Source organism: Ixodes scapularis, unplaced genomic scaffold, assembly GCF_016920785.2.
Source record: "Ixodes scapularis isolate PalLabHiFi unplaced genomic scaffold, ASM1692078v2 PGA_scaffold10__122_contigs__length_95168666, whole genome shotgun sequence".
Classification (NCBI taxonomy): domain Eukaryota; kingdom Metazoa; phylum Arthropoda; class Arachnida; order Ixodida; family Ixodidae; genus Ixodes; species Ixodes scapularis.
Window position 1 is genome coordinate 70,125,573 of NW_024609836.1, and position 21,264 is coordinate 70,146,836.

Sequence of the window (21,264 nt, forward strand, 5' to 3'; positions counted from 1 at the left end):
AGGTGGAGTCCTTTGTGTTTCGTTTTGGTCTTGCCTCGTTGTTTCTTTTTTTCATTGGCTGTTGATCTGTTTTCATTTACGTTTCAAGTACATACTTTACCGAGTGTCCAGAGACATGAAGGTCGTCACAGATATATTTTTCGTGGGGGACATAGGAAGAACTAAACTGGATAGCAATGTCATCTGGTCACGCAATGCTTGATACTAGGATACGTGGAAGTTTCATTGTATCGTTGGTGGCATAATAACTTCAAATGCCTCTATGCGGTCTGGCTGCCGTGAATGTTTTGCCTCTCCGGTGAGGAAGATTTGCAACATAGTGTGCTCAAAATTGTTGATTGATCTCCGTGGCACCACCCACGCTCATCGACAGTTACCGCAAAAATGGCTACCGCACTTGGGAATTGCAGTGATTTTTGCCGCCTTGGATTCGCTGTCCTATTTCCTCCATGGGAACTAATTCTATCGTGATTCTTTTGCTCTCAATCTTTTGCGGGGCTTGTTTTGGTGATCGATTGTCCTGATTCATGGTTATGTCTCTTGATTGGTTGATGTAAATATCCTTCTCCATTGTGCATGATTGGTTTCCTTCGTTTTGTTATGTTCCTTTTGCTTTGTGGTACTGGTCTTGGATCCATTTTGGTGTTTCACGTTTTTTTCAGATAACAAGCGACCTTGACTTGTGTTATATTTTTTTTTTTGTTTTTATTTATTTTGCTCGTTCTCACCGTCTCCCATTGATCGGTTATTTTGATGTATACTACTCTGTATTTGCACCCCTTATTTTTTTAAATTTGTGATTCAAATGACTTCATTGTTGCATGCAGTTTATCTCGCTTCCTTTAAAACTCAAACTCATGTAAATAAAAGTTATCCAATGTCTTTGCTGTAGGGCGACAATTTAACCAGTTAACACAACTGCTAGCCTTTAAAAAAAAAACCTGAAAAGGGAAAAAAAACATTTTTACAGTCTGGTTGGGACGTGCGTGTCAAAAAATTAATTTTACACACACACAAAAAAATAATTTTAAAGCAATATTGACGGCGCGAGACGCAATTTAGTTGGTAGTCACCTCCTCTCCACTTGTTTCCTCTCGGTATTTCGAGTGCGTGAAGGAGAGGTGGATCGGCTTCGCCTTCACGTTGAGGTGATCGGCTTCGCCTTCACATTGAGGTTTAAAGAGCGAATTACCATCTCGTTGAGTGAATGACAATTCCGTGACATCAGGGTCTTTGCGCGTACAATTTAAATTAAATCTCTCGCTGTTAATATTGCTCTAAAAAATTTTTTTCCGTAATATTTATTTTTTGACATGTGTCCCAACCAGACTGTTAAAAAAAAAAAAAGGTTTTTCTTTTCAGGGTTTTTTTAACATGTATTGTGGAGTGCTCTGCGAGTCCTAGGTGGCATATAAATTAATGTTAAATTTAATTTTGACAGTAATAGGCTTGCAATTTTTCTGTGATGTGTGCAAACTTGTCATATCTCATTTGTCTTTGAATGCCCACTTCATATGCGATAGTCCAAAGATCGTTTGCGAACCGTGTGATACCTAAATATTTCAGATCTACCTTTAGAAGTGGGTCGCAGTAAGGACAGCCTGCCCATGCCTAAATTTTACCAGTACATTAATCATTAGCCATCCAATACATCCAGAAAAGAAAAAAAACGATCCATACTGGGAAGTCGGGTGTGTGTTTTTGACATTAATATTGAAATGAAGCTGATGCTCTAACATTGTGTTGACAGTCATTTAGTGCAATGATGAAATCAACCTATTAAATTGAATAAAATTAAAGCGAGACAAATTTTTATGGACATATAATTTGTTTTTGGATTAGTTTTTATATACAGCAGATACATCAAATTCCTTTCAAGAAATAAACACAGCCATTCAAATAATTCATTCAGAAGAACAAACGATAGCACTGTTACTCAATAAAGATGCTGGAGCTTCAGCTGAAGTAGCGCACTTGTCGTAGAGAAGTCAATTCCAATAAAAGCACATCAGGATGAAGCTATATCATTATGTACCCTGGTCTTTCCCAGAAAAGGGCACAACAGAAGAATCTCACGAGGCTGATGTCGGCTCAAGCGAAGACTCGTAAGTGACCTCATTTTCCAAGGTCGTTCAGTGGTGAACTGACTGTCCACGACCAGTCTCTCAAGTGGTTACAGTAGAGAAGCTGAGATACGCATTAAAGTGGACGAGGCAGGGAATGTATAAAACTATAAACGATTAACATTGCGTACAGGTTAGTAGGAGTTTTTAGGTGGTATTTCGATCCCTTTACCTTAATCTAGTTTCATGGTGTACGGTAATCTGAAGATATAGCTGAGGGACAATGTATGGCGCATTGCTTATTTCACATATTTGTCTCATGCGTCCAGCAAGCATTTAAGTTTATGTAGTATTGTCTTTAAAACACAGTTTCAACCCAGGGATGTCTCAAACCTGTTGAGGTTTGAGTTCGGCTAAGGCTAACTTTCTTGAAGTTTAAGCATGAAGCTCAACTGAAGTTTGACTTTCGTGTGCGTGCACAAAATTTTTAAAGTGAGCTGACACAACCTAGTGGAGAGAAAATGAAATGTTTTTTGGCCATATCACTCCACTGCTGTGTTACTAACTAACGATTGCATTAAAAGTACCTATGTTTGCTTTTATATCCTGTAAATGCTGGTAATACTTCTACAAAATATAAAATAAACTACTTTCTAAACTTTTTTTGGTTTCCCAAGATTCAAAATGGGGACAGGGTAACACTGTTCACGAGTCAAACTTCGTCAAACTTTCCAAAAAGTTTGGAGGTAGGGGGTTCAACGGCAAACCTCAATTTCAACACAAGTTTGCGACGTCCCTGGCTTTAGCGTTCAAAATTTGCCGTTTGTCTGCAGAATGGCGTGTGCCACATTTTAGCGTTTTCCACCAGTTTAGGCAATATACGAAGATCTATATTTACCTTTTGAGAGTCCGTAAATATTGTCGCTCGTTTCGCAAGTGTCCGCGAGTTAATGAAAGCGTCTCGAAGAGCAGCGCGTGGCACGGTGCCTGTAATGTATCTCCGATTGGTGCGTTTAGTGTCCCGAGCCGCCCACGCATCGAGAGTAGTCCCAAAGGGGGCAACGAACGATGTCGCAGACGCCAAAATGTCCCATTGCGGTCCCGGCAGCGTGCTGTAAAAGTCCCAGCAAAAAACGCGAGCGAACACAAGTGTCGCCACCGTTGTGGCGTCCCAGCTCCCGGCCGCCGAAGCTTCCGTGGACAGTGAAGCGGGAAAGCAAACCGCAGCAAACATTGCATCTTCCACATGCACCATCGCAGCCATGACACCGCTGGAATCGCGGACGATGGCGACGCGATGCCTCCACGACGTCGTCGGGCGGAAATCGAGGGACCACACTTGAGGACGTGGGAAGCGGACCGGTCGGTGATGCGTTCGAGGTGTCGCGCTCGTGGCGGTCGGTTCGGGCGTCTCGAAATGGCTAATGCTGCCTCTTACGAGTGCTCAATTCCTGCCTCTGACAGGGTGTCGTCGTCGACGGTTCCGTTTTCGTGGGCGGACCTGAAGGACCTTGGCAAGTCTTCCACGGGAGCATCTCGGAACGCAACCGTGAGTGCTTATCGCGTTTCGTTTATGTAGCCCTGCTTCCTCTGCAATGTATACGTGCTGCCTGCATCGGCAAGTTCTAAGGCTTTTTCAGATGTAAACTGGTGTACAAAGGGGGAAAGCTTAAAAAAAATTGAACTTTAATATCCAATCGAATCTAGATCTGACTGTGAAGGAATCTAGGTGCTAGATGCACAAACTTTGAGCAGTTTGCTTTTTCATGGAGCGGCGTGCCATGTAGGCAGATGCTCTTAGAATAGCAACTCTCGGGATTTTACAAACTCTATCAATTGGTGGTTTAAAGGGGCCATGAATTAATTTTTCAACTTTTTCCTCCTTAGCTTTCCTCCTCAACTCAAAAGCAGAATGAGAAATCACGTGGTCATGACGTAGTATTTCACCATATGCGATGGCTCCAAGCTTTCACCGAGCTTATTAAACACACCATGGAACTTGTCATTCACAAGTAATGACAAGTGTAGTCATGACACTGATTGGCCTCGAACATTAATCCAAATATTCGTCTACGGATTGGTTGTTGACGAGTACGTATGTCCAAGTGACGCAGTGCTCGCGTCTAATGCGTGAGCTGGGGCTGGCTGACATGCTTTCGGTACTGTGGATGTATGGCGCTGACATGCTTTTCACTACGGATGTATCACGGTGAAAAGGCAGAAAGCTTTCAAAGGAAAAGAGGTACGAAAGGGTCTGCTATATTTTACAATTTTTGTAGCGTGAGCTACACTGGCCGAGGTTGAGCAGTTTCGCTTGGCTCCTGGAGAGCCGTGCTGCGCATGCGCGAGGAGCAGTGACGTCACACGGCGCACAGCTGGCGCGCCAAAGCCGCCGCCGCCGCCGCCGCGCGCGCCTCGCCGCCCTGCGTATTTAGAGAAGTGACGTTATAGCCGCAGCAGACGCACTGGTGCCGGCGCGTGCCCAGCTGTGCGCCTCCGTTGCGCAGTAGCCAAGTCTGACGCTGCACCGGAGCCGCTTGATAGCGCCTCTCACTTTTTGCGCATGCGCGGACGTATCGGTTGGGGTATACATATGGCAGGGCGTTTGCCAGTGTGGTATAGCCATGAAGAAGGAGAGCGAAATTGCTGCTCAGCGGCGCAGAAGAGCGGAGAAGCTTAACTCATCGGATCCCAAAGTAGTTGCCTGGCAATTGGTGGTTGAGCGTAGGAAGTACGAACAGAAGAAGGCTAAACGTGCTGCGGAGACACCGGAGCAGAGGGAGGAACGTCTAGCAAAGCAGCGTCGCCAGGAGGCTGAGCGACATGCCCGACCGCTCACGCTACATATATCCTGGCATAGCTGAGCTAAGCCACTGCAATTTTTTGTGCCGAAAAGCAGACTTTTGACCCCTGAACGATTTGCAATTAGTAAAAGCCTAATCTGAAATCATTTATCTCAGGCCGAAATTCATTTCATGACCCGTTTAACATTAAGCCAATAAGATTGTAACAAAAAATATTGTTTCTGCACGGTTATTTTTTTTCCCCGCTGAGCATAGTCATGTCTGGTTAATATGGTACCCCACCGTATGGACCAAACTTTCGGGGACAAACTGGGTAACTACATGCATTTTCGTGTCATTATTATGGACGTCTCGCATTGTGTGCAATTTTTTGGGAGGTGCCGAGATTAACAGGACATCACGGTTTTATATTTCCGAAGTAGGATTGCAGCAAAATATTGCATCAGTGTTTTTCTATCGATGCAGTATTTTGCTAGGATAGAAAGCAAATTTTTGGGAATCACTAAGCAAGGCCTCAAGATTCAAAATCCACTCTTTACAAGAAAAGTTAAAAACTTGTTGTACGGCCCCTTTAAGATGAGTCTACTGTATGAAATGGTTGAACTCAAAGCAGCACTTGTGGGTAGGCACCTACAGACACCTCAGTATTCATTCCTTTTAAGAACTGAGGAGGCGCTAGTAAAATGGTTAAAGGAGGCAGTCAATGCAATGCACTTCTATCTAAGAGGGGACTAGTAGGCTTTGAGATAGCACTAGAGGAATAAGTGTACCTAGCATTTATGGACAGTCAAGTGTTTGGGCACTAAACATGTAACTAGGGTTCTTTGTTATCGCATAAATCCTATAAAATCCGAAAAACACTTGGCAGTATAAATTTTGCCAATTCGAATTTATTAGAAAACCTAAAAATTCAAAGTTACGGTAGCAACAAAAGAATTAAAAAAGAAGGAAAAAAGATAAAATGACGGTAAGATTGGTTAGAGAACAGGGTCAGTGATCCCAAGGAGAGACCACTTGAGTTTCAAATCTGAGACTATTGACGAAAGGGTGTTTACCATATATTTTGCCAAGGTTTCTTTAAGACAATGGGTGATTGCACTTGTGGGTCATGGCAAAAGGAACTGCTTTGGCTTCCAGTTTGGACCATATACTATTTGTGCTTTGCAGAGGAGAAGGGGTCATGTTTTTATGCCTGGAAAAAATTTAAACCCATAAAATTTCATAGGAGGGGGACAAGGCAATGAAGCTTTTACGCTTCCCAGCGACCACGTCTAGGTGTTTGGTGGTCTTATAGTACTGACGTTTATTCGAGCAATTTTTGTTTGCAAGTTTTGTCATGGAACGACTAATATTCCCAATGGCAAGGGCACCAACAATCCAGCTGAAGAAAAATTATTCAATACAGGTGAATTTAGCGTATGTTTGTGTTTCGGAAATTATTTATCTTTATTTTATATTCTCGAAAGTTTTGGAGCACGGCAAAATTAAACCTCAAACCTTGGAGAATCGCAAACCTAGCAAAAACAAACTTAGATAAACCCAGAATTTTCGGCGAAAAATGTACTTAGAAAAACACCCTCCGAATTTCATGAAAAATAATAGACTCCCAAAAATGTGGAACCCCACATACTATAATGCAAATATGTTTGTTTGTAGCTATAGCCTCCAAAAACCAATCAAGTTCAATGGGAAGCTTATACTTTTACGGAGGTCCGGTGGCTCCGGCAACATTTTAGTTTGCCTTACCCTCTGAGCTGTTCAGAATGCACTCCATGTCGCTGCTACAGTGACGAACGACTACGAAACATAAAATGTTCCGTTGGTACCGGGCCAGCACAAAGGGTGCTGGCACGAGAGAGAGGCATGCGTCAGTGCCCGGTCGTCATTTTCACCTTCGTCACAACTCGCAATGTAGGCGGCTCCGAGACTTCGGATGCAGTACCCAAACAGTGGCGGTGGCAGTACTACGTACGCCAGCGGACGATTACGGACAGTGTCTCGCTTTTTACGGTACGGCTTTGCTACGTGCCTCGCAGGTACCCGTGACCCACGTGGTGGACGGGGGAGGCGGACAGACCTGCTACTATGGACTGGTCCTGCAGTGCCCCAAAAACGAGGAGTGCGTCAACCTCAGCGGGAAACGACGCAACGGCGTCTGCAATTGCAAGTCCGGACTTTCCAGGGACCCCACCACGGGCTCCTGCGTCGCCACCCTCAATGCGTCCGCGCTCACCCAAGTGAGTTCGACCGTGCTTCACTCCTAGGCATGGCACTGGGACTACTTTGTGCGGGTACGTCGAAAGGCCTCGGACCTAATTTTTGGAGAAGAGAGTAAGGCACGCTGTAAACGACTGAATTTTTGCGAAATTTGCGACTCGAAAAATATTGCATAAAATGGATCAATGTGAATACGTATCATTTTTGGTAACCAATAGATGCCATACCACTCCCGGTCGCAAATGTTTTGTATACACTAAATGTTTCCAAAACACACACTTGATGAAATTTGTGCATAGTATTGCACCTGCGAAAAGGAAGTAGCTTACGGTATGCGAGTTTACTTTCTCGAGACTTCGGAAACGAAAACTGTGGTTTTTCGAGTTTGCTGTAGACGTACGAAAATGTCTGGATGATATCTCCGACTGGTCTTCTTAGCATCCCGTATTGCCCGTGTGTCAGAGTCTTTCAAGTGAGAATAAGTATGTCTTAAAAGCCGGGGCTTTATGCCGTCCATTGTTGCAATCCCAGTGGTTGTTTGTAGAGGTGACGGCAAAGAAGGTTGCGTCGTTGTCGTGACGTCGCAACTTACAAGTCTTGGAATTTTCGTCCATCGGCCAGCTCCAGGGGGAGCCGCACTACAACGGGCATCTGCCATACACCTCTTCTGCTGTACCAACGCCAGAATCGTAAAAAAAATTGCGGCGTCGCCAGCCTGAAGTTGAGGGCCTAAAACCAAGGTGGAGATATTTTTCACCACGGATGTGGGTGGCGGACGTTTGGTGGACTTCCACGATGACCGCAGTTTTTTTTTACTTTTTAGGGCAGATTATAATCTTTTCGAGACATAAAAAAATCAATTTAGAATATTTTCGAAAATGTACTTGCACCACCCTGCCCAGTTACTTTTGCACAGTACCAAATCGCTGGTAGCTAGACATAGCGGGTCATCAGCAACTCCACGATGTCGCCGTTACGGCTCATAGTTTGCCGCGGTTCACCTGCACCATCGGAAAAGCGATATCGACTGAGTGAAGAACGTTCGTTGTACCTAATTTTTAAGATGTGCAAGATTATGAAAATTTTCTAAAATTAATTAGTGTTCACTTCACAGGCTAACTCGAATACGCAGATATTCCAATCTATTTTAAGTTCTGAAAGTTTGTGTGTGTCTAATGATTCCACGTTACCGTCAGCTGAACTCGACGACCAAGCTGCCTTTGACACCTTCGAGCCCACCGACGCCGGTGCCGGTGTCGTCGTCCACGGCCACGTCCACGCCGTATGCCCTCATTGTGTCGGCAGGAGACAACAAGGAACTGCACCTCCCAGAGAATGAGGTCATCCTCTCTGCCTACGTCTTCAAGGAGAACAGTGAGGGTGCGTCCGCCAGTCTTTTTGTCTTCACGTTTTCCCTTGTAGTTCTCAGCAATATCTCAACACAGGATGTGTTATAGGGCTAGTTTCTATGAGACGAACGTATCAAAAGAATGTCGTGCCTGCTCGTGATTGCTTACGAGGAGGGAATGCACTGGCAGCGCACTGACGCCACCTATGCAGACCTCGGAACACTTTCCACCTGCAGAAACTAGTGAATGTTTTCTGTCTAGCTAGTACTTCACAATTGAGCATCCTCTTTAATAAGACAGTGTGTTCTCTTGTCGCAAGCGGTTAAAAGCAAGAACTACGCACTTGGTTGCACTCAAACGCGAATGTGTCAAAAAGCCTTTAAGATTTCTGCAGTACCTAATCGTCAGATTGGTAAAAAAACCTTCATTCAAAGCAATAGCCTCTTATCGGAATCCTGCATGGACTTGCTTGCCCGCGCTGGTTGCAGCCTAGCGAAGCTGTTGGTTTGATGTCATAGCCCCTTCTGCGGGAAGCGAAGTGTCACATGGCATCTGGGCGTCACATGACATTACAATGTCACTTATGTCACGCGACATAATGATTGACATCACACACGTAAGGGTTCACGTGACATCGTGGTATGTGATGTCAAAATGTCACATGACAACATGGCATCACATGGCACCCCAGTGTCACATGGTGCCACAGTGTCATGTGATGTTACATCAGAATTTTTGCTATGCAGTTATGGTGGATGTCGAAAAACGCGAAAACTTTACTGCCTGCTGATCTCCCCGTCCCAACAGGAAGCCAGTACCGGTACCAGTGGACCCTGGTGTCGCACCCCGACGGCGAAGAGACCGGCGTCATGCAGGACCAGAACACCAACTCCCTGAAGCTGTCCCACCTCCGCCAGGGCCTCTACACCTTCCGCGTGGAAGCCACCGGGAACAACTCCTACGGCGACAACACCGTCAACGTCACGGTGCTCCCTCGTGAGTGAGAACCGCGTTGGGTTCTGTCGGGTTCCCGATTAATTTTGTTCAGCGATGTGGCGTGGGTGCAACGCTTCCATTGATCACCCTTTTTCAGCCAAACGTATCAACAAACCACCCGTGGCTGTCATTCAGCCGGACAACGTCACAGTCAAGCTACCCACCAAAGAGACTGTCCTGGACGGCTCGTGTGAGTTAGGCCACCAAGGGCTGCTGTGGCATATTTCTGTTTTGTCTCTGCTTGTTTCTGACACTTCCTCCCAATTTGTTTGAATAGTAGGTTTAATTTGAGTATTATATTTTTGCTGGTTGTCTCCTTTTTCAGCAATAGCGTCTTGATTGTTTCTTGATACTGTTGACAATAAGGTTGCAAATAGAATGACAGTGTCAGACTTCTCCCACCATGCATTTTCTTATGAACCATGATAAAGTAAAAAAATAAACAATTGGATTGCTTCATCTAGCAATTGCCGGCATACCGTAACATACTGAGCAAGCACCCAGTACCCTATGATTTTCACAAGGTTGTTGCTGATGGCTACCGTATTTACACGACTGTAGGTGGACCCTTTTTTAAATTTTTGAAAAGCTGAAGTGCGGGGGTCGACTTATAATCGAACCAAAGCATTCCACCGCCGGCAAAAATGAAACAATCGCGATACCATGGACACCTCGACTTGTTACGAGTTCAGCCGGCTGTACCTCTAGCATTGCACTGTTCTTTGCGCTCATTTTACAAATTAATAATTTTTTATGTGCGCAAATGAGTATTATTGATAGTGATTCGCAAATTAATCCGAATGTACGGCGGTGAACAGCGCACGGAGCGCCCAATTCCCGGAGGGTGGTGGCACTTCTTGTAAGGGCCACTCCGGAGGCCACTGCAACAACCCCCGCGGCTTCTCTTCGCAGTTTTTCGCACAATTCACGGTCACACATTGTTTCATCGAGTAACGAGATCATGCTGGTGCGCTAACTACGTTCATTTGTATTCAAATGCGTGATCCGGGCAGTTTGGGTTTTCGGTACTCGTTTATGGCCATTCTTCACTTCGAAGCAACCAACAACTGCGCTGTTGGATGCAAGTTTGACCCGTCGGAGCGGTTGATGCTCCAGTGGGGCCTGCGGTGGCGCGGGATCTCTTAAACTGTGACGGCAAACGAAAAGGCTTCCGTGGGCCAAAGTCTGGATAGGTCGGGTTGCCTTCCGGAGTTGGAGGTCAGGCATGCAACATGCGCCTCAAACGTGCGCAATCGTTCCCTACCCGTGACGTCCAACGCGATCGCCGAGCAAGCGCGGAAGATGTGGTTGATCCTGTCATTTGCGAAGTGCAAGATTTCGTTGGAAGACGCCGACGACGGGCTTCGAGGACGTAGCAGTGATGGCGACGGGACTGACAACACCAGTGCGGACGAGTCGTGGACTAGTCACGGACAGAGTGAGAAATGGGAGCAGCTTCAGTTGTCGCGCCTGCAGTTTGAACTTCCTAGTTTCGATAATGCCTGACCATCTTGTGCACCTCGCGCGTGCATGCACAGCCAAACTTTGCCGTTCTCACGTGTTCGCAATAAAATGCGCATGTAAAGATTTTTTTTTTTTTTGCTGATGTGCGATGTGGGGGGTCGACTTACAATCGAGTCGACCTACAATCTTGTAAATACGGTACTTCCTTGATTCGGTTCCAAACACTTGCACGCACGCTTCTGCAAATTCCGAAACCAACAACAATTTTGCTAATAGTCATGTTCTGTGAGCTATTTGTACAATATTTATACGACACCCAGTTGCAGGTTGCCCTTCCCTGCATTATTCTTAAAATGTAGGATACATATCTCATAGAGACGAGTGCCTCTGCTAACAGATAATAAGAATAGTAATAATTTCCTTCATCTTCCATCAAAAACAATGTTGACGAAGCCAAAGGGAAAAAGCTGTTGGAAGCAGCTTGACTGGCCCCGGGCCTCCAAAGCACAGCAACAGTAGAGCACATATCAAAATGTGGTCTTATACATTGATAATTAACCAATAAAGAACATCGGTGAGCTCATACAATAGAAAAGTAGAATCTGTACACACGTGTAAAAAGAAGAAAACATTGACACTACAAGTTGCTCTTGAAATTAGAGGATATGGTTAAAAATGATCATATCTTATATATAGTGCCTTCATTTTCAGGATTTATACTTTTCAACAATGGGGGGTGGGGGGAAGAATGTGGTATTTTATAAGCTCGTAATAAGGAGAAAACGGGTTTTTGTAGTAACTATTATGAAAATTGGGTTATATATATAAATAAATAACTATACTTGACAGTAAAAAAATATTGATCAGTTCTAGGACATGGAATGCTTTATTTATGCAAGCAAGTCATTAATGTGCAGATGTTCGGATTAAACTGTGGTACAGTCGACTTCCATTAATACGACCTTGACGGGACATGCTAAAGGGGGTCGAATTCAAAAGTCTAATTAAAATATTGGTGCAATATTTTAAATAGTGCTTTACATCAGGTGGGCAACATTTTTATAATGCGCCACCACATGACGTTGGCAGCGGCCGTGTACGTCCTTCGCACTTTCGGTGCGGCAGCAATTACTGGTGGCCGGCAACCGAACCGCAACCCGCCGGGTGCTACGAGGCAAACATTATTGGTTTGCGTGCATTGACGTCATCAGTGGCCCTCTCTCACAAACAGCCAATCAGCGCTTGCTTCTCCGGAGCGGTGTTGCAATGGTTTTGTGCTGAGACCCGGCCGTGTCCCGTGTCTTTACATGTGCTCTCTTCTTCTCCATCGTCGCAATTCGGTGCACACTTCAAAATTTGAAAATGGGTTCTTTCACCGACGGGCGCGGCCGATCACGCTTGTAACTTGCATACCACTTAATTTGGAAAAAAAAAGGCCTGTTTTGTGCTTCATGCACAATCGTGCATGTAATTTGCCCATCGCCGCTTCTCTCTAGGTTGAATTAACCGATATTTTATATTTCAAGATTGAAAGGACCAGTTTTCTTTTCTGCAGAAATGTGTGGCGTCTTGCCAGGACTTTTGAACAGGGTCAAATTAAACAATATGTCGAATACCGTATTTACTCGCACAATGAACACACTCGCGTAATGAACGCACCCCCAAGTCGGCTCTCAAAATTTTGAGTTTTTTTTTTCACTCGCGTAATAAACGCACCCCCAAATCGGACGTCAAAATTTTGACCCCCTCCCCCCACGCACGCGAAATGGACGCACTTTTTTATCCTGGTGCAGCGAGGTCGCGAGTGCATGGGCAGCGTGGGCGAACAAAACGCCTTGCAAAAGGTGTCTAAAAGATTGGCAAAGATCCAACAGAAGCAAAAAAAAAACATGGAGAAGAGCTTTTTTTTTTTTTTTTTTGCACAGCCCAGTCTGGGCTTTGGGTTCGCCTGCCGCCGCGCGCAAGGAGGTAAGAAGGAGAAGCGCGAAACAGCTTGCGAAAGGCGGCAAAAAGAAAGAAAAAAAAAAAACCTTATGGAACTGAGAAAGAAACAAAAGCAAAAGAGCTTTTTTTTCTTCTTTTCTTTTTGCACAGCGCAGTCTGGTTAAGGGGAGTCGCGTCGCGCACCGCCCGCAAGGAGATAAGAAAGATAAGTGGAGAGCCCTCCCCTAAGCAAACAAAACAGCTTGGGAAAGGCGGCCAAGAAGAAACCCCAAGGAACTAAGAAAAAGAAAACAAAGAGGAGTTTTTTTTGCACAGCTTAGTTTGGTTACAGGTCGGGGCGCCGCCCACAAAGAGATAAGAAGTACTATTTTTTAGGATAAAAGGTTGGTTCATTATGCCAGCCAGTAAATAGAGTAAATAGGACGCAAATATTTTACTTCGCCTAATAAACGCCCCCCCCCCCCCCCCCCCCTCCCCCAACTTTGCATCGATTTTTCGTTAAAAAAAGTGTGTTCATTCTGCGAGTAAATACGGTACATTGAGGTTGGATGAACGCAAGTCGACAGTATAAGGGCTCACTTGGTCATTTCAGTTTTCAGCAAATGTTTGTTGACAGACATAGTCAGCTGCATGCGCAGCATTTCTGTCCCAATAGTAGACCTGTCCAGTCTTCAGACAGATCTTAACTGAATGTTTTCTAAATAAAATTGTCTTTGCAATTTTTTTTTTTTCTAGAAGGTATTGTTTAATTATTTTCTGCATTACTTTTGTTCTGAATTCAGAAAATAATAGAATTTAACCCAATTAAAAAAAAAACATGTTTAAGGTGTAAAAATGTTAGGCAGAAATAGGTCGGCCAGATCATTTACTGTTGCTCTCGAATATCCGGCACGGACAAGTGTCTCCCCGTGCAAGTCGGCCGACAATGTTGGTAGTGTCGCACACCAGCCACTGACGATGACGAAGTTGGCCAGTAGCGGCACGCATGATCGATCTTGCAATATAGGGAAATATTGCGTTTTACCCGAAAATGGAAGGACCCTACCTATAAAATGCTCATTTATATATTATTAATTTCAGTACGAAACTTGTCAAATCAAATTAGAACATACACAAGAAATGAGGGCTGCATGTTGCGAATATGCTGCTCATACTTCGAGGACTCGGCGTGGGTTTCTGTCTCTACATGTGCAGTTAGCACAGACGACGACAAGATTGTGCGGCACCACTGGGAGCCAGTAGTGATCCCGATCGGCTACAACGCACGCCTCAACGACACCCCGACGCTTCAGCTCAAGGACCTCATCCCTGGTTTCTACCGGTTCATGTGAGTCGCCACGCCCATACCACCTGCAGTCGCTTCAAACGTGCAGTAGACTGGAAAAGCATGAACGAAAGAGACGTGGAGAAAGCTCAACAGGAGTAGAGAAGAGGGCTGACTGCCTGCTAATATGACGGATGCCTCGTTGGCTCTCGAGTTTGAGAGCCAGTTGTCAGTTGAAATCAGCTGTGTTCTGGTCTAACCTTAGCCTTGACACTGAGACTGCTTTAATATTTGGTAGAGCAGTGCTTCTCAACCACTGATGTTTTGGGCACCCCTTCTGAATCAGCCAGGGGTGAAGGAGGGATATTGGATGATTGTAATGACAAAAAAGTAAAAAAAGAAAAAAAACTAAATGTGTGAAAACCAACTTCGAAACTCCGAGATGGAAAATAATCAACCCTACTCACTTGGCACATATGGTTTGGCCTGTTTGCTCTTGTGTGACAGTTAGCATGAATAATGACAAAAAGTTATTACAGCGGAGCTGTTAAGGGCTAGGTTCCCCAGGATTGTGTCCGGTATGTTGACACAAACCTACCTGGACAGCTACCGCCATCTTTAAGCGACGGCGGCAAGCACACAACCAGTCTGGTTTCTGCCGTCGCTCGTAGATGACAACAACCATTTTTGCGTCACGTGCGCCGTATGCGACCGACTCAGGTTTGCCAAAGACGTATCCACGATTGGCGGTGTGTCGGACAAGAAGAAGCGGGAATCAGGCGCGTGCGCGTTGCGGCAGTGTGTTGAGTACAGCTCCGCTGGTCTTTCTTCTTCACGAGAATGGAAAAGCTGAACGTTTTTGCTTGGCTTGACTGATGGTCAAAGGCTTCGGTCACACTAAGAAGGCCCTCAGGGACCCCAAAAGGGCCCACGGACCCTTAGTTAATAACCACTGTGATAGAACATTGGAGCAGTCTTATTTAGAAAGATGCGTATTGTAAACACTTTTGTTTTTGAAATTTGTGTTGTGCGGCGGATTTCCACTATAGAATGACGAGAAGCACTCCACGGTATTTTCATTACAAGTACAAACGACTTCTGTGCACACTCTTCCAGGTTGACGGTGACCGACTCTGACGCCGTCACCAACTCCACTTATGCCAACGTCACCGTTCTCAAAGGTATGTTGAATACCGAAGAACCTGGCTATATCGAACCTGCTGTCCATCCTCTGCTGTGCGAAACAATCTTTTAAAATGCGTCGAAGATTTTTACAAAGACAAGCACGGAAAAAGGCATCGTTTAGTCATGTGCGAATAGTGGATTTTGAGTTCGAAGCGGATAGTGGTCTTAGTTGAATATTTTATAATCGAATATCAAATAGTTTCTCCAAGCCTTTCACTACCGCACTATGCTTACAACAAAAACTCGGCTGAACTCATAAAGCTAGTTTCTAAGCTTCCATTTGTCCATATCTACACTAAGTTAATTTTATGGCCTCAGAAAGTTCACTGCCTATGTTGGAAAGGTATGTAAAGTATGCATTTGACATAAAATTAAACCTATAAAGATGTCCAGCTACAGTCAAACCCGATTCCCGTTTAATTCGAACTATTTCTTCTATTGAACTATTTTTGAACAGACTAGTAGCTGCGAAAGATGCGGTTACATTGAACGAAAATTGTTGCGTCTCCTGATAGGTCGAACTGCCAAAAGCACCCTTTTGCTCTGCAAGCTCGCTTTCCCACGACGCAGGCGGCCACGTGTGTTTGAAAGCCAGCTTGCAGAGCAAGCTGACTTTTTTTCTTCTGGGCAACCGCGTCGAGTGAACGGAAGAAAAAAAATTCCCTTTTGCGGAGGGAGTGGGGAGAGGGTGAGCCGGTGTGGCCTTGAAAAACAAAGAGGCGGCCACAGAATAGCCGCACACCACGTCCCTCATGATGTACAGACGCTCCTTTGAACGGTCAGTTGGTTTCTCTCCTATTTGTTTTCCTCCTTTCCCGCACATTCTCTGTATTGGGTCGTGTCGTCTTTGGTCGTGCCATTGTTGCCATGTTGCCATCGTTTGCAGCTCAGTTGACACTCGCTGATCGTGGCAATTGTTTCGCTGTTTGTTTGCTGTTCATCCTCTTTGATCGTCCGTTAGGGCTGCCGTGAAACGGCAGTATCTTTCCTTCAAAATGAAACTTGAAATCATCAACAAATGCAAGCGAGGAGCAAAGAAGGTTGACCTCGCCGCGGAGTCAACAATTTTACTAATTTTCTTGTTTGTTGTCAAATTCATTAAATAAAACCTTTATATTGAATTACCTGCTATATCAAACTGGTAGACAGTTTTTTGCGAGTTCGATATAAATAATTTAACCCTATACCCAATTCAGTTTCATGAATTTTGCTATATGCAATGATCCTTTTTTAATCTTGAGCTTGAGAAAAGAAAAGAAAACAATAACAAATGATGAATGTAGGTTGTCAGGACACCTGTGCCTAGCATATATTCTTGCACAATAACCAGAGTTTAATTTTGAACATTCTTCTGTAGTGTTAATTTCAACAGTCACAAAGTTTCCTTTTGTCTTTAAATAGACAAAGCGCATGCTTGTTCCACCCCACTTTTAAAGAGGGCTTTTTCCCTAAGCATGCGACTGCATTATTTGTACTTTTCAAAGTGTTGATCGCGGCAGGTTAGCCTCTTTGAGCGTACTTCTTACCCGTCATTGGTGCACTGCCGAGAAGCAAAACCCGTGAAAGCAAGCTCTGCGGGAGTTGCTTCTCCGCTTTGCACCGGTGCTCTGTAAGAAGCATGCTCGGCGGGTTAGCCCTGTTGAGCATGCTTCTTACCAAGCACCAGTGCACTGCGGAGAAGGAACTCCCACAGAGCTTGCTTCGAAATATATGAATATCAAAGTTAATCTCGAAGCGAATATTGAGTATTCGCACAACAGTAGTGTTGTTACATCGAACAAGGACATAGACTGTATCAAATAGATATAACGTTGTGGACACACAAACGATTCGAAAGCTGGCTTTCCATCACTGTGTAACTGTCTTTGGATCCTTAAGGGGCACTAAACCACTTCCTGCTGGTCTAGCTATGGTCATAACTCAATCCCTTTGCCCTAAGCATCCTAAAAACCAAATATTACATTCATGTGTGGCCGATTTTTTGTTAAAATCGGTATCAAATATCGATTAACTCGGATTTATTGCTGACACCAGATGGTGCCATCGGACGAAAAGGGCTTCTCTGCTTCTCCTCGTCTGATGGCGCCATCTGGTGTCAGCGATAGTTCCAAGGTAGTCGACCTTTGATACCGATTTTAATAGAGAAATCGGCCTTGCATGAACGTAATGTTTTTTTTTTTTTTAATACTTAGAGCCCATAGATTGAGTTATGGCCATAAATAGACTTACTAGAATGGTCCTTCTTGTCTGTGTGTTATTCGCGCTGTTTTTCAAAATAAATAGACTATCACAAAAAGAGGTCTCGTGCCCCTTCAACTTCGATCATCCTTAAAGGCCGACCTGCAAAATATTTTTCTACCAGGGTGAACATCCTTCTCTCCACCCTTCCCATTTTCCCCTCTCCCACTCTTAACTGCGGGGGGACCCCTTTTGTTGCTGCATTTTTGGGGTTGGAAGCTCCCGGCTTATTCGGCCATAAGATGCAGCCATTATAACAATGACTTTGTTGCACTTTTTAGTGTCAAAGAGAGCTCAAAGAGTCCAACAAAGCCATTATAACAATGGCTTTGTTGCACTCTTTACTGTTTGTAGAACATGCTGATATACTTTGTGCCATATATTTTTATCCGGGTATTGTAAAAAAGTTGGGCAGAGAAATTTGTGATAAATTTGAGGTTTTCTTGAAAGCTATAATAGATAAGAAAAATTGAGCTTATGTTTGTGCTTAGCACAATAACTTATAGTAGATGTGAAAATTAAATATAGATTATATCAGAAATGACAAAAAACTTGGTTCTCCCCTTAACGTCTCATACCTTCCGTTCTTGTCGTTGCAGCGGTCTGTGAGTGGCGGGTGCGTCTGAAAAGTTGGAGTGGGTCGTGGAAAGATCAGTGTGGGTTATGAGTAAAGTAATGCCTCTGAACGGTGCCTCAAGGGCTAAGATGAATAAATTAATTAATGACTTAATAAAAGACGGGTGGGTTGTGTCTCCACAGAGGTGGACTACCCCCCGACGGCGAATGCGGGCACCCAGACGGTGGTGTACATGCCGAAGAATGAGGTGACCCTTAACGGGAACCTGAGCACGGATGACAAGGGCATCAAGGCCTGGGAGTGGACCAAGAGCCCCGACACCGACAAGCACGTCGACATGGAGGTGGGGCTACTGCTACTTCTTTTGCCTTCTTTCTTTTTCTGGCAGATGTGCATATACAAACTTGGGAGCGTGTTGGTATTGGACGAAGGCATATGTGCATTCTTTTCGGTTTACCGATTTCCGGCAGTCCATAGAGGAAAAATGACAAAATAATGGAAGTGTGGAGGGATCGAAGGTGGACACTTGCTGTTCTTTCAAGTAGCATTGACCTCGAAGGATGTTAGTCGCACCTCGGCAGCGATCCCCGGTTCAAGAGGAAGGGAAGGTAAACCTCCGAAAAGGAATACATCTGCCCCTTTGGCATTTCCCAGAACTATTCAAAGTGCATAGCCTCTAGAGCAGCTCCTTTCACGTCGACCCAAAATTAGTGAATAGCAGACACTACACACCGCAACAAACAAAATAGTCAATGAACCGGTGCTTGAACCGCCAGTCGGCCAGCGTGTCTAATGTCAACTGACTTTGCGTTGCTGTTGGGCTAGGTGCTCTCGTTCTGCGGCCGTGTCCTTTGTTCTTCCCTCTTTACCTTGCTCTGCCCACCATTATTGTGCACAACAAAGCCGGCACCAAAGCCCAGAAGCAAGAGCCTTCATAGTATGCATACTCTGCATTGCTGCCGCCGAACACACACTGAGGAAAGTCCCCGCTCCCAGAGCAGTCGCCGAGTGCATGCAGTGTGTGCAGTCTGTGACTGCACGCTCCAAATGTGACTTCCGTGTTTGTATGGAGTAAGGTCGGTCTGCCTTTTTGAGGTGCAGTGACACTGGTTTATGCCATAGATGAGAAATTCTGCCGGTGTGGTGCCACTGTTAGCCTGTTTCTTTTTTACAGCTGAGCTGTTTAGGGCTAGTTTCCCCACAATTGCAAGCTGTGACGTCATAAAAGGACCAGGTGCGATTCTAATTGCATCTTTTGCAGAACGATCAACTGGCAATCCTTTACTCGTTTTGTGTCCGCTTCATGTAAGCTCCATGGATTCGCCGAGGTGCCTGCCTTTTTGTAGAAAGGTGCTTGGAACTGCTGAACAAGCAACCATTTACTGAAGATAAACCTCTTACTACTTCCACACCCTTTAGTTCCGAGATATGAAATTAATGGGTGTGGAAGAAGAGGACGCTTTTCTTTAGTAAATGGTTGCTAGTTCATCGGTGTGTTTGTCCTCTTTTCTCTCTCTCTCAAAAACTTTCCTACGCTCAGCTGGCATCTTTTAGAAGCATAAATCACCAACTAGCTCAGCTACATGTAGCCGCAGCAAGTATCAACGACGCACGACGCTGGCTCTTTGAGCTAGTGTCGTGGAGGGGCGTGTTTTCTTTGCAACTTCAAAGGCATATTTTTTAGGTAATACAGACATGAAATAGCCTACTTTGCGTGATATTCATGATGTTTGTAGTTGTATTAAAAAGAATTAAGTGTTTTGAATCAAATTCAAAACCACTTGGAAGTTACCAAGTGGGAAGTTGGGAACAACCTTCATGTGTTCAGCTGAAGTGTGATGACGTGGCGATAGAGAGGCATATGACTGGCCTAACGCAGACAGGAGTGGATCCAAGGGGCTGCCGCCCCCCCCCCCCCCCCCCCCAATTTAACATGGGTGGACCTGCCGGTGCACACGAAAAAATGGGAGAATAGTATCCTTACAAATTTTCTGCCCCCCCTCCAAAATAGAGCTCTGGATCCACCCCTAAACGCAGACGTAGCTTCCACCGCAGGCTCACCTTAGGGGTGAATCTAGTATTGTCGGTGTGGCTGCTCTCTGCACGAAAGTCTAGCTTCGCACAAGCACCGATTCGGCGACTCCCGGCACCGCCGGCACCTCGATGGAAAAGACGAAGGCAATCTCCTTGAAACAAAAGCGTACCGCCATCCTCGACGAAGTGCGCAGTAACTTAAAGAATGCCATCCACCGTACGTAGCTCGCAGGATTTTTTTTTCGATTGGAGCTTCTCGCAGTTGGCGAGAAGCGGCTTCGATTTAGTAGAGAGCATGTGCAGGGAAGCCTTGACCGCTTTCTGCAGGCGTGTTATTTTTATGGAGTCCAGGTATAACGAAGAAGCGGATATGGCAAAGGGATTTCAGATTCCCGTCAACTTCGTTATAACTGGTCCCGACAGTATATTCGCTTCGAACTCAAAATCCGCTGTTCGCACCTTCCTAAAAACAATAAACCGTCGACCTTCTCCGCATGCACAACAGGGCACGACCAGCCCGTACCTGCACCTGTCCAACATGGAGGTGGGCGTATACAAGTTTGTGCTCAAGGTGACCGACACGGCGGACCAGACGTCCCGGGCCGAGGTGCACGTCTTCGTCAAGCCGGCCTCCAACCAGGCGCCCACGGCCAGTGCGGGGAAGGACCTCCGCGTCTCCCTGCCGCTGGACAAACCTGTGACCCTGGACGGGAGCCACAGCACCGACGACGTCGGCATTGCTTCCTGGCGCTGGAGCCAGATACGGTACGCGTGCCAATCTTGGTCCGTTGATTGGCCGCCGGAGGTTCCGACGGATCGCGTTTTTATGAGACGAGGCCGGCGTCTGGCAGACGTGGAGTCGGCGTTTTGCTGCCCTAGGCGGTCTTCAAGTATTACCCTTCCATTTTTCCCACCGGTCGTTCAAACCCCGATTCTCTTGGCACTGTGGGCCGTCAGCTATTTTATATGATGTGGCAGCGAAGCATTGATGTGCAAGAGGAAGCCCACGAGAGCAGTTTTTCGAATAGTGTGAGAGGCTGGAGCTGCACGACGTGTCGGGAGGCAACGAACGGGAACGGCGCAATTTTTCTTCGCTGAGCGAATTCGGTCAGTGGTGAGGGTGTTTTCT

The 21,264-nt window shown here is 45.4% G+C and overlaps 1 protein-coding gene across 1 annotated transcript in view; it reads left to right on the forward strand.

Annotated features, from left to right (window-relative positions):
* LOC8036503 (dyslexia-associated protein KIAA0319-like protein) overlaps window positions 1-21,264 on the forward strand; it is a 48,227-nt gene that overhangs the window by 3,192 nt on the left and 23,771 nt on the right. Inside the window, exons 2-11 of the mRNA XM_029974100.4 lie at window positions 2,051-2,105; window positions 3,528-3,612; window positions 6,904-7,104; window positions 8,281-8,464; window positions 9,241-9,429; window positions 9,527-9,619; window positions 14,032-14,164; window positions 15,218-15,282; window positions 18,284-18,444; window positions 20,641-20,900. Of these exons, the coding sequence (XP_029829960.3) occupies window positions 2,051-2,105; window positions 3,528-3,612; window positions 6,904-7,104; window positions 8,281-8,464; window positions 9,241-9,429; window positions 9,527-9,619; window positions 14,032-14,164; window positions 15,218-15,282; window positions 18,284-18,444; window positions 20,641-20,900 (1,426 nt within the window). The remainder of the gene's footprint in view (window positions 1-2,050; window positions 2,106-3,527; window positions 3,613-6,903; window positions 7,105-8,280; window positions 8,465-9,240; window positions 9,430-9,526; window positions 9,620-14,031; window positions 14,165-15,217; window positions 15,283-18,283; window positions 18,445-20,640; window positions 20,901-21,264) is intronic.